This window comes from Rhipicephalus microplus, chromosome 3 (genome assembly GCF_043290135.1).
Source record: "Rhipicephalus microplus isolate Deutch F79 chromosome 3, USDA_Rmic, whole genome shotgun sequence".
In the NCBI taxonomy this organism is placed as follows: Eukaryota; Metazoa; Arthropoda; class Arachnida; order Ixodida; family Ixodidae; genus Rhipicephalus; species Rhipicephalus microplus.
The window spans coordinates 250,733,284-250,747,230 of record NC_134702.1 but is presented as its reverse complement, the minus strand read 5'-3'; the positions used below and the strand labels follow the sequence as shown (position 1 = coordinate 250,747,230).

The 13,947-nt window shown below is 46.7% G+C and overlaps 1 protein-coding gene across 1 annotated transcript in view; it reads right to left on the bottom strand.

The window, feature by feature from the left end:
* The window catches only part of LOC142803189 (testis-specific serine/threonine-protein kinase 3-like), a 286,989-nt gene extending 277,900 nt beyond the window's left edge, over window positions 1-9,089 (bottom strand). Inside the window, exons 1-3 of the mRNA XM_075888282.1 lie at window positions 9,004-9,089; window positions 8,245-8,290; window positions 7,910-8,109 (exon numbers count right to left, since the gene is read on the bottom strand). Of these exons, the coding sequence (XP_075744397.1) occupies window positions 7,910-8,109; window positions 8,245-8,290; window positions 9,004-9,089 (332 nt within the window). The remainder of the gene's footprint in view (window positions 1-7,909; window positions 8,110-8,244; window positions 8,291-9,003) is intronic.
* Window positions 9,090-13,947: the final 4,858 nt, after the last annotated feature.

The following is a 13,947-nucleotide window of genomic DNA, read 5'->3' as shown; positions in this document are numbered from 1 at the left end:
CCTGTTATGATGCCGGGGGTGGACGGTATGGCGGCGGTGGTGGCTGTCGGCAAATTTCCGGTGGGGCAGCGTCCTGTCGCGGGCGTGCAGGATCGTTGCGGCACACTGCAGCGGCGTAACTCATAGCTTCCGGCTGAAGCATCAGTGGTTCAGGAACTCGAAGCGATTGCCAACTTTCTGGCAGACAATGTCGGTGATCGAATTTATTTGAGGCTGCGCTGACGGTAACAGCTTGCGCTGCTCTTCCCGCACGATCACTCGGGTGGTCTCACGCAGGCCGTTGGAGCAGATTGATTGAACATCTGCGTACTCTGGTAACGACCGGCGATTGAACTGGCCAGTGCGCATGTTAAGCGACGTCTCAATCGTAGTCGCTTCTGAGAGAAATTCTTGAATTGTCTTTGGCGGATTTCTCATCAATACCGCGAAGAGCTCCTGTTTGATCCCTCGCGTGAGGAAACGAACTGTCTTCTCCTCAGGCTTATTCAGGTCAATTGACAGAACAGGTGGGTTGTTTTTTCTGTAAAATGTTCACACTTTCGTTTGGTAGCTGCATTCGAATTTCCAGCAAAGCAGCGGCCTCCTTTTTGTGAGTGACGCTCGGGAACGTTTGCAGGAACGCGCCGCAGAAGAGATACCAAGTTTTAAGCCCAGACTTTCGATCTTAAAGCCAGGTCCTTGCTGCGTCTTCCAGGTAGAAGTACACGTAAAAGAGCTTCTTTTCCGTCTCCCAGTGGTTGAAGCCGGCCATGCGGTCGAAGGTTTACAGCCAGGTCTCCGGGTCTTCAAACGATGATCCACAAAAAGTTAGTGGCCGCCTTGTCTGCTGCTTGACCATCGCGGGCTGTGGCGCTGCGGTTTTCATTGTTGCCGCAGTTCAAGTCATCGCTTTGGTCTTCCGAGCCTTGTCTTGTAGAGGCCCGTACTCTGGTGGTAGACCTTGCTGCCTGAGGCTCGCTCGCTGCTCGTGGCTGGCGTCAGTGTCTTCTCCGCAATGTGGGCAGGGTTCACGGCTTGACGGGGGCATCCGGTATATGAATGAAGCAGCACCTCCGCCAGATGTCACGGGTCGTGACGTGGACGAAAGGATCAGACTGCGGGTCGAATATTAAACTGTTCATTCGGGCCGAACTTGTAGTCACGTAAAAGGATAGTCAGATTACAGCAACACTGGCACTGATAGCCGCGAGCGGAGCGTCAGCCGTTGATTAACTGACAAGCGGCACTGCGCATCGGCATTTATACACTTGACATCGAATACTCTAGCGTTATCACTAGCGGTAACATAGGTTCCAGAATAATCTGTAATGTTCACAAATGGGGCTTAATTTTAACAAAATAATCTACTGCAGTCCTGAAGCTTGTCTAACACTGTAGACGTGGCTTGCGCTAACAATTAAATGGGGCGACAACAAAATTGAGAAGGGAATGTGGCAGTATGTTAACTGCTGGTGTTACTGTTGCCGGCCACCGCCCCGCCACGGTGGTCTAGTGACTAAGGTACTCGGCTGCTGACCTGCAGTTCGTGGGATCAAATCCCGGCTGCGGCGGGTGCATTTCCGATGGAGGTGGCAATGTTGTTGGCCCCTGTGCTCTGATTTGGCGCACGTTAAAGAACCACCAGTGGTCTAAATTTCCGTAGCTTTTCACTACGGCGTCTCTCATAATCATATGGTGGCTTTGAAACGTTAAACCCCACATATCAATCAAATCAATTGCCGGCCACCAAACTTCAGTACTCTTTGTTGTCCTTGCCTTTTGCCCACATGATGTTACTCTTGGCATTGATTTTCTGACCAGTCACTCTGCCCTCAGCTACTGTTCTTCCAGCTTTTTAAGGCTCGTGTTGCCTTTGTAAGGCGATGCCCCTCCGGCAAGTTGCACGCGGCCATGGTCCATGAAGTTTGTAGGACTTCCACCTCAGGCTGCTTTCTCAATCGAATGGCCATCTCAATCGAATCCCTAAAAAGGACATGTCTTCTGCTTCGAATCACTGACGCGCTCGACTGACTCCATGGTGCCAAGTATTTTTCGGCCATTGATCTTCGATCCAGATATTCACAAATTTCAGTACCACGACCACAAGAAGACAGCATTCATCCCACCTCATGGTCTTTACTAACTTAAGGTCATGCCGTTTGGCTTGTGTAATGCTCCTGCAACTTTCTAACGCATGGTGGGCTCTCTTCTACGCGGTTTTAAATGGTCAACCTGCGTTTTCTATCTGGACAATGTCATCATGTTTTCACCCCCGTTTGAGAGCCACTCCCGCGTCTGTCGGCCATTCTTAACGTAATTCGCCGTGCTGGTCTCCAGGTTAATTCGTTGAAGTGCACTTTTGAGCACCATCAAATAAAGCTACTAGACCACCTTGTCGATGCTACTGGAGTCCCAACCCCAACAAAATCCACGCTGTTCATGAGTTCCCCTTTCCGCGTTCTACAGAAGAGGTCCGCCACTTCCTGGGGCTCTGCTCATAATTCCGCCGCTTTGTCGTCAACTTCACGGATATTGCTCGACCGCTCTCTCATCTACTTAAAAAGAACCTGGCTTTTTTCTGGGGTGCGGACCAAGCCCATTACTTTGCATCAATTATTTCAGCTCTCACTTGACCACCAGTGCTGGCCCACTTTGACCTAGCAGCCTAAAAGAGCTTCGCACTGACGCAAGCGGCCCTGGCATTGGAGCTATACTCACTCAAGTACAGAGTGGCACAAACTGAGTGATAGCATATGCCAGGCGCCTTCTGTCACAGTCTGAAATATTTATTCCATTACCACACGGGAATGTCTAGCTCTATCCTGGGCTGTCGCTAAATTTTGTCCGTACCCGTACGACAGCCCGTTCAAAGTCATCACAGATCACCAAGCGCTGTGCTGGCTGTCAACACTGATAGGCCGTACTTGAAGACTCGGACGTTCGGCATTACGACTGCAGGAGTACACGTTCTCGGTGGTGTACAAACCTGGAACGCTGCACAGCGATGCCGACTGCTTATTCTACCACCAAGTTGAACCACTGGACTCCAGTGAATTGGAAGCAGACGAATATATTTGGGCCATCCCAGACTTTCTTCACGCTGCGGATGAACAACGGCAAGATCCATCATTACTCCTCACCAATGACCGCCTTCAAGCCGGGAATGCCAATCCTTCCTTCATCATGTTGTTGTTGCAAGGAAACATTTACAAGACAATTTACTCAGCGAGGACGCATAAATTTCGCTCGTCGTCTCACATCATCTGCGCAAAAACGTCCTCCAAGAGCTTCACGACGCCCCAACTTCAGAGCACTTACGCGTGATTAGAACCTACGACAATGTTCGACGGCTGTTTTTTTCTGGAAAGGTATGTATCGTTCCGTTCGCCGCTACGTTGCGACTTGCGACGTCTGTGAGCGTCGGTGGATGAATGTATGCTTTAAGCGTCCCCTTTATAGCGGCGTGGTGACAAATGTGCCACCAGGCTCACAAGAAAAAAAATGAAAACTTTCTTTTTATGTTGGCCTAATGCCTTATATACGTCGAATAAATTGATCTTACTATGACAAAAAAATAAGCATTTATGATCCCTCTCTCTGCCTCTTCAGGCAGAACAACATAACTTTGGGACTAGTTCGATCCTTTATCTCTGCTTTTCTACCACCAATACTCTAACCGTCTTTTACTTGATTCTATCGAGGACGTCTTCAGCCTTCTATGTTTGTCCCTGAAACCCAGAGCCTCATGTAGGAATGTAGCTACACGTATACCAGGGTGGGTGTTGCCGTATTCAATCAGAACATGTTTCATTGTTTCCTTAGCTCCCTCAAGGCATGTACATTGTTCTTCCTCTTCATTGAATCTCGCTTTATGACTACGAGTTCTAAGGCAACCCGATCTCGCTTCAAACAGTACAGCGCTTCCTCTGGAATTATTATGAAGCCTCTCCCACCTTATTTCGTTCTTGCCCTTTCGGTAGCAGCTGAGAGCCGGCTTCTTTTTGATCGCGGTCATGCAATAAATCCTCTCCGCCTCTATGACATTTCACTCAATACTCCTTGTTGCCATATCGCCCACATTGCCAGCCTTATTTTTACAGGCGAGCCTCCTAGTTTATTTTTTCCACTTTGTGCCCACACTTTTTCTGTACAAATACCTGGACCCTTTCAAAGTCCATCTATACTCTTCTTCATTTCGCTAAGCCTTTCTTCAGGTCTCATTTCGCTCCGAGTTTCCTTTACTTGAAAACCTGTCCATCCCATAGCCACCATTGCAGCCTCTTTCATTGTCTGCACGTGAGCACCCAACGCGAGGCGTCCCCACAGTCCTTTGATTTACATCCATTGCATTTCTGAAAATAACATATGACTTCCCCTGCCGATCGCCTCCAGCCGATCGAAGTCCCAGCTGAGCCATTTCCTCGAGTTGGCTTACACTTGCTTGCTTTTTTTCAACTTCGACAACTGGAATTAAATAAATTGCAGCAGCCACGAATTATGCCACTCGCTACGCAATCACCCGAGTGCTACCGATGTTGCTGATTTCCTCTTATACGACGTCATTTTTCAGCATGGTGCTTTTTACTTACGCACCATAGTGGCTGCTTCTTTTCTCGTGTGGTCGATGGCCTATGGCGATCTTGTGCTACTCGACATAACTTTAGCGCGTCTTATCACCTTCAGACCAACCGACTGATCAAACGCCTCAACCAAACACTGACAGACATGCTTTCTGTGTACGTTTCCGACGACCACACCGATTTTAACATTGCCCTCTCATTCACCTTTGGCTGTAACTCATCGAGCCACAAAACTGCCAGCTATTCACCCTTTTGTCTCCTGTTGGCGTGATCCTTTGTTATCATTTGATACCCTCCTTTCATTTCACTCAACATTGACTTTGTACGCTCAGGATGCCATCACCCGGTCTCTCATCGCATGCACGGTAGCCCGCACTCCGCTTCCACTGTCCCAGGCTACACTAAACACCCAGTATGATAGTCACCACTAGGATGCTGATTTTCCTCCGGGCTCTTTCGTTCTACTGCGGCTCTGATCTCCTCATTTTGGTCTCAGTGAGAAGGTTCTGTCGTGATACGTCAGGCTCTACCAAGTAGTTCGCCAGGTGACACCTTTCACCTGTGAGATTTCTCCGACAACAAAATCATCGAGCTCATCGACTACCACGCTCCGAACCGGCATAGCGCATGCCTCTCGCCTAAAGGCATAGTGAAGTATAGCCAACGCCTACAATGATGACATGCCCTCTAAGACACAGCTGGCCCCGAAACGGTGCTTTACAAGCCACGGTAATGTAACGGGAGCTGAAATACTTCCCCAGTGGAGCCACTGAACAGGTACCTAATGGAAGAAGGTGACCACGTTGGTGTTGCAAGGCTCAGTCTGGGTTGCCCTGTTGACTGCCATCCTGTGCACCCTGTGCACTGTCGTCCTACTCTCTTACCGACTAACGACTACTAAATTAATACTTCCCGTAAAAATATTATATTTCTTGTGTCTTAACGTTTGAAAATCACCATGTGAATATGAGACACGCTGTAGTGAAGAACTCCGGAAATCTGGACCACCTCGGGGTTTTTAACACGCACCTGAAACTACGCACACGGGCCACAAGCATTTTCACCTCCCTCAAAATTGAGGACACCACGGCCAGAATTCTATCCCGTGACCTGCGGCTCAGTAGCCGCGTGCCTTAGCAATTACAACATCATGACGGGTTTATTTACAAGGCTGTTTTTCATTTTAATAGCGTGGTCGCAAGCTGAAGCATGCACCGTGGCGATCAGTGTGGCGCACGTTTTCGTCAAGTTCTTCGCGGCATGTGCCTGGCAATTATGGTATATATACAGAACACTATGAAATGCGTGCATCAATTCATAATGAAACACCCTACCAGCAATAAAAATTACACAAATACTAAATGTATTAGCATTCATCACAATAATATAGATCACGTGACAGGTAAGTAACACATGTCTATTTTTCACGCTTTGTGCCATCTCGCCGCTAGCACACAGCGCAGCGGCGAAATGGTGTTGCTTACGTGCACGGCGTAAAGTCCCTGAATGGTGGTGTATCAGAGACCATGTGTGGGCTCATGCGTACTATTCTTTTACTCGTGCATCCCGGATCACTCGTTAGCAGCGTGTCTTGCTTACGTAAAATACTATGTTCTGCGTGGTTTTCCTTAATGTTGAGGCGACTAGCACCCTCGTCTTCGTCCCTTCTGTGTCTTGTCCAGATTCACACTTTGCCACTTAACTAATGCTACAGCTCGGAAACGGCTTGGACCTTCACATCTAATTTCAGTACGCAAGTCACACGATAAGTCTGTCGATTCCACCTTCGCCAAAAACTTTGTTGACCGTCCCCGAGACCGAGTGATACCATACCGCGCATTGCCAAATCCTCAATTTTTCAAGGTATAGCTAACAGCGCGTTTCTCTTAGAACGCATATATATTTACAGATCGTGGCTGCGGCGCTGCTGCTTCACGCAAGGTCAACTATGCCGACGCCTCACTTCTAGACACTTGCGCTCTCTAAAGGACACCGTTAGCTACCAACGAAGCACCACACTTATATCTGTTAATACAGCTTTGTAAAATTATATAAATCACCACGACGCCTTGCTTACTGCTGTTTGGGTGTGTACGGAAGAATGCTTCTGTTTAATTTTCGCTGGGAAAAACGCTTCTTTTTTTCATCCTTGCATGCGCTGTTACGCAACGTTGGCAGTCGGCGTCATTGTCGTGCACACACACGGCATTCTTCACCGCTACTACTGCTGGAAGTTGTCTAACGGTCATCTCATATGAGGAAAAAACGCAGTTCCCTTTAAACCAGTAGAAAGCAGGCAGCGGTGATTCGACGACGCTGGCGTTTCAAACGTGACTCCTGCTCCTCAATTATCGCGGGGAACAAAACCTTCGCTTGTGGTGCGTCCTCCTTTCCCTACTTCTCACTCCTCTTACAGAAGCTCTTCGCTGTTATACGCGACCATGCTCTGCTTCACCCTTTTTTTTTCTCCGATGTACGCATCACCACAAGAAAATTATTTCATGTAAATACCCCGTTTCCAATGCTCTAAAACACGGCTGTAAATTTGTGTGGTGGGTAACCGGAGTGAATGCGGAAGTTGCTTAGATTACAGGCTTTAAAAAACCATGCATCTATAAAATTGTAGCGTAATGCTCATGTATCTGCTCTTTGTAAAAACTTTAAATGATATGTCATGTTTCATGAAGCCGATATTATATTCCGGCAAGGGGATCAAACTATTTGCCGGATTATGGATTCATATCACATCAGGAAAAGTGCCCATGACTGCATTTATCTAGGCTCGATCATTCTAAACAAGGAGAACGCGTTCATAGGCATGTGGTGATCGTGATAAATAGTAATTTATATGCTACCCAAAGCGACCTTGGCTTCTCAAGGAAAATGCGCACAACATCAGTTGGTGCACTCTACCATTTCCAAAATTGTATGTCTCCAGCATTGCTTTTTTTTTTCTCACCCTCATACTACGCAAGTCAGACATCGTATACGCCGGAGGTTTTACGTCTTCTTTAAATCGAATGCTGAATGAATAAGCTCCTATGTTTAATTTGCGTAGCATTGCAATTTATTGCTGTCGCATGCACTGCTTTGTCCACGCGGCAAACAGTTTTTTTTTCGATTCTCTTACCTGTTAAATACACAGTGCCTCGTCTACTATTAGTATAGCATCGGTTGTGTTGTGTTGAGCAGGCTCACTACTGCAGTGTCAATTCTTAAAGGGTTCTCAGCCTGTATATCATTTTTTCTATACCGTGGTTCACTCCCAGTAGGCCACCCTTTGTATTTACTCGCCTTTGGTGTGAGCACATGTCGCCTGCTATAATTTCGCAACGCGTTGGTCCTCTTACTTGACTGTCGAATAGGAGCCCGCACCGAGCGTCTTCCCAACCGTGTATCCGTGAGCCGCCAAGCACTCCTTGGATTTTTCAGCCTCCTCGGGCTCCTCATCCTCGCTGGAACCCATTGTGACCTCGTCTTCTTCTGCGTGTATGGCATACACCCACGGTCGTTTCAGCGAAAGTTCAACAATGTCATTATTCACTATGATCTGATTTTTTAAGAATCACACGTACGGCATAAATAAAAACTCTCGCAGTGGTTTAGCTCGGCTATGCCACGATATGCGTAGCCTAAGTTAAGAGGCCACCGCCAGACTCAACGTATCACGCGTGACACTACTTACCAGTGTCAAGTCTTCCGTCTGCCATACTCTTTCAGACACGTCGCACCTGAAATGAGTTGAATTTTATTGCTCACAATTGTTACTGAAAGTTTGCATACAGTGTGTTGAGCCATAGCAATAGGCTAGTTTAGGTCCAGAAAGGAGGCATTTTATAATGGCACTTGGGAAAATTATAACTATAGATATTATGTAATATCCAATGAAGAATCTGGAAAGAAACAGTGCCGTACATGAAATAACCACACAAAGATAAAAAAACTGCTAGGTACAACAAAAAAAAACTGAAAGACGTACATACTAAAATTGAGATAGCCATCCTAATAAACATGACAGGTCAGTAATAAATAATACATTCGTCTAAGCAGTATTTTTGCAGCGTCTCAGTGAAGTTTGAACACGTATTTATTTCAAAAAGTATGTAATTCCAGATCCTAAAACCGGCAAACTGCAAAATCTTTTCACCACATATATACGTTGTTAGTTTGTGAAATATTTCATTGTTACTACGTGTTATTTCGGGTCATTTTTTTCTATTATATGCACACACCCTTTTTTGTACCCTCTTTTGCATCCCCCCTTTCTGATTCCCTCTTTGGGCCCTTGGGGTACTCGTGTAAATAAATGCATAGATGAGACAGAAATAAATAAAACAGAAAAACTTCATTGTTAGTTCGTGGAATATTCGATATTGAGATGGATTCTTTATGAAGTCCGTCTGGAAGGACCGAAGCACACAGGTGCGCTTTGACCAAGTCTCACCATATTGTCACGTAGTCGTGACGTTGCATGAGGCTCTCCTTGGATTTTTCAGCCTCCTCGGGCTCCTCATCCTTGCTGGAACCCATTGCGACCTCCTCTTTTTCTGCGTGTTCTCCTGCTGGTTCAGCAAAAGACGTTCAACAATGTCATTATTCACTACGATGTATTTCTTAATGTTCACACGTATGGCATAAATAAAAAATTCTCGCAGTGGCTTAGCTCAGCTATGCCACGATATACGTAGCGTAAGCTAAGGCGGCACCGCTAGGCTCAACGTATCACGCGTGTCACCAATTACCGGTGTAAAGTGTTTCGTGTGCCATAGTTTTTCAGACATGTCGCACATGAAATGAGTTGAATTTCATTACTCCTAATTGGTACTGAAAGTTTGCATACAGTGTGTTGAGCCATAGCCTTAGTTGACGTGCCCAAGAGGAAACTGTTTATTTGGCCGAGCTTCTCTCCAGGAAACTGAAGGTCTGAACACAGTGTGGCACACTGGCACTGATAGGTGCGAATATAGCGTCGGCCGTCAGTTAACTAGTAGGTGGTGATGGGCGCCGGTATTTATGCATGCGCCGTCAAACAGTCGGGCGTTACCGCTAGCTGCTACGTAACTTCCAGAACAGTGTGTAATGTTCGCGTCTAGCATGCAGTCTTAACCACACGATCTACTGCTATCGGGAGAGTTAGGGATAACAGTTAATGAAGAGTACTTTGATAATCTGTGCTTCGCCGATGACAATGTATTGCGGAGTAACTCAGGAGACAAGTCGCAACTCATGATTACTGACATAGACAGGGAGGGCAAAAAGGTGGGTCTTAAAATTAATCTGCAGATAACTAAATTAATGTACAACAGCCTCGGAAGAGTACAGCGCTTCGACATAGATAACAGTGTACTTGAAGTAGTAAAAGATACGTCTACTTAGGACATGTCATAACCGCAGAGCCGAACAGCGAGATTGAAGTAACCAGAATATTAAAAATGGGGTGGAGCACATACAGTAAGCGCTATCAAATCATGACTGGTAGGCTTCCACTTTCCGTGTAGAAAAAGCTATATAATGTAGTATCGTGTGGCGGACACGCCGCACGGAAAACACACGGCATGGCGCCCTGTGTTTTCAACACAGAAAGTTAGGTGGGAAGATTGGATTAGGAAGTTTGCGGTATAAATTGGCATCTTGCTAGGAAGCGCAGCCACTATTACAAAGAACACACAATACAAGCGCTTTGCGTATTCTTTGTAATAGTGGCTGCGCTTCCTAGCAAGATGGATCCTTACCAACTGGCCCGATACAATTGTTTATAAATTGGCAGCAGCAAGCACGGGACTGAGATGACTGGCGGAACTTGGGAGAGGCCTTTGTCCTTCAGTAGACAAATACAGGCTGATGATGATGATAATAATGATAAATTTATTCCCGCCAAACTTTTTCTTTTCGCTGGCACATTTGAAGGATGGTCAGGAGACCACACAATTTGTTTAACAAAAACTACTTCATTAAAATTATTCTCACATAGTTATCTTTCGACTTGATTTTTTTTAGCTGAGTCGCTGGTGGTCGAATTTGGGCTGGGTCATTTCACTTGGAATGACCCACGTGGAACGTCGATTGCAGTATGCAATTGGTAGCAGAATGCAAGCAGTACGCAATCGCTACCTGTGCGTGCGTGTCACGTCACTCTCTCACTACAGCCGTGTTGTACGATGAGGTCACCTACGGAAAGACTGCTTCCCAGATCCTGTGCTCGACGTCGACATACATGGCCATCAAGTCGGTGATGGTCTTGTGTGAAAGCAGGTTTGTGTAATTACGGCGACTCAAATACTCGTTGCCGAGATTAACGAAGACATTTGCATGAAGGTGAAAAGATGTTTATGACGCAAGAGAAGACGTATGAGTTAGCGGTAATGGAGCGATACAAAAGGAACTACAATGACGAACACCGTTCTCAAGTCAGTTAACGCAGTGCCCCACTACACTAAACAAGGCTGGCGAGTTTTCACCCTGTGTGGTTCGAAGGATGCTTGGTCGATGAGTCGCTGCGTGGAGTCTCATGCCGACAGCAGGGACAGGGCAGGCATGGTTGAAGCCCAGCGGAATCGACGTTGTGGAAGGAACTCGTCTCGGTGCCAGCTGTAGGCCCGAGTCTTGAATGCGCCCGGGTCGCACCACACGAGACCGGCACCGGCTACTGGAACACGAGTAGCGGTGATTGACTCATGGGCGGACAGCAGGCAGCGGTGTGCTTCGGGACCAGGACCCGACGAGCACCTCGCCCTGTGACTGCTTGCTTGCTTGGTCCTATCTTGTGGCTCTCACACACTAAAGAGGATTGACCAAGAAGCTGACGGCTATGTAAGTCGACACCTCAAGATTATTCAGGCTAGGGAAATAGAATTACTTTGCTTTGACTTGGCGGAATTATATTGGCACAATGTGCTTCTGCGTCACGTTCTCCAACCCACTTCCACTTCCTCCACTTCTACCGCTGCCTGTCCGGCTTGGCTTCCGATCACAACCTCGTCTCCAGCCTGTCTTGTCATCATCTTCACCAACGCACCACATAGCACTTACCCACAACTACCGCACACCACACGAAAGTACCCCGCGCTAGATGACGAAAGCCCTTTTGAAAATTTTTCTTCAAAAAAGAAACTGTCCAAAGTGTGCGAGAGACAAGAGTCTACAAATGATTGACCTATAAGACATTAGATCTGTCCGAGAGCTCCAAGGGGTCCACACTGGCGGCCATATCGTTGGCGCTTCCATCTGCATCCTGCACACATACGCAACATTACCGTTCTCTGAACGTATATCTTCCACGTGACAGATGCGAACGCTGTGCTCGTTGTGCCAGTATGTCACTTCTTACACCCTGACTGACATTGAATGTGTAGAGGAGAGTGTCGCGTTGTCCTTCCGAGACGGCAGCGACTGGAGTAGCCCGACGCGCGACCCGATCACCAACTAAGAGCTGTCGTCTTCTAATGATTCGAGCACAGTACTTCTGCGCATTCTGGGATCAAGAAAGAGTTTTTTTGTGCTAACCTCAAAGTCTGTTCAAGACGCGCATTTAGGTCAAGCAAACATTCATGCGTGATCTTTACGTCTTCTAAGCTTTCCTCTTGTTTTTGGCTGACAGAATCCTGATTTATCTCTGTTTTCCAACTTGGTTGTCGTCAGCTTCTAGCAATGTTTTTGTAGGAAACACCGACAATGACAGTGCTCCCTGTTCCGCATCCATCCTTGATTTTGTCTTCAGACTTCATGGTCTCAATGTCCGCAGACTTCCGGCTGGCCAACTTCTTCCACTTTAAATTAGGGCCATTAGCGTCACAAGCAAAGGGAACATTTCTCGCGATGACATCGTAGAGTGGTGAAGTCACACATGACTTCTGAATTTCCTGTACTTATGCTTCCGATACCTTGATACAACTACCATCAGCCAATACAACAGTAGTGGTGGTGCCGGTCAGCGCATTTTCTCGAACAAGAGGAGGGCGCACAACCAACGCGTTGCTTCCAGTGTCCCGCAAGACTGAAACAGTGTGATCAAACCCTCCCTGTAATACCGGCAAATTTCGTTTACTCGTGGTGGAGCACGTTCTAAGCACGCTGGCAACATATTTCGTTCTCCTGGGTGCAAGTCATCGGCAGATTCGGGTGGCTCTGTCTTCTGGTCTAGTGACAAGATGCAAGATGTCATTTTCTTTGACCCGCCAGTGTTTGGGCATGTTTTAGCATCATGGCCTCACTTCCGACAATGCCCACAGAAGACTCGCTTAGGTTTCGTGTGGCAATCAGAAGCTCTGTGTCCAGGTAGATCACAGTGAAAACACCGAAGTTGCGGCTGGGTAGAACAACCCCCCTAGTGCTCCTTGAGAGTATTGTTTTCCGCCCACGGACGAAATTGCAACAATAGTGGCAGAGGTTGTGAGAAAATTTCTGGTGGCGGCTCCAGGCCCGGATGAAGTCAATTAAGCAATGCTGAAAACTTAAATGAGTCACGGGAGGATGTACTTAATTTAATGAATTATTCGATAAGAGAAGCTTGGATTCCATCTGAATGGGAAGTTGTGCAAATGATATTTGTTCTATAAAAACGCCATGAAGGTTACGTTTTATACAATATCACGCCGATTGCACTAATGACACCTTTTGTCAAAGTAATAGGAGTAGTCCATGTTGGCATAATGAAATTTGTCGATAGAGAAATGGTTCTTCGCCGATGGTAAATTGAATTCAGGCAAGAATGTTCCATATGGCAAGCCCATTTATCGACCTAGAGAGTCGCAAACATCTGGTGCGGCGTCAAGGGCAGTACTCAGGTCTAGTTTCCCTGGACATGAAAAAAGCGTATGATAGTGTCAAGCATAGTGTACTAGTCAGTCGTCTGAGAGAAATCAATTTGCCGGATTATTTAGAAGCGTGGATAACAAAATTTTTAGGCAATAGAACATTTTACTGTTCGCAAGATGACGTTTCGTCAAGTACTTACAAACAGAAAAAAGGAGTACCGCAGGGCGCTGTCTTTGCCGCTGTGTCTCCATAAAAATATCCGCCACTTCTGCCATTTCATGAATTGCCTTTGCACTTCTCCCTCAGGAACAGAGCCAAGTGGTCATGGCAGCTCTCCAGAAATTGCGCAGCTATGATGAGGTTGCGCACGGATTCAAAGTCCATGTTTTTTTTAAACATTTCTAGCTATTTATCGAAGAATGTCTGTAATCTTGTGGCGTACTGCTTACCAGTATCGCCGTCTTCGGGCTTCCTTTGTCAAAACTTTCCGCGGTATCCTTCCGCTGTGAAATGGAACTTCTCGAGCAAAGCCATTTTCATGTTCTGCTAGTCCACTGACTCTTCTGGCGACAGACGACCGAAGACCTTCAAGGCTTCCACACTGAGACATAAGTTTAGTGCTGAAGCCCAGTTC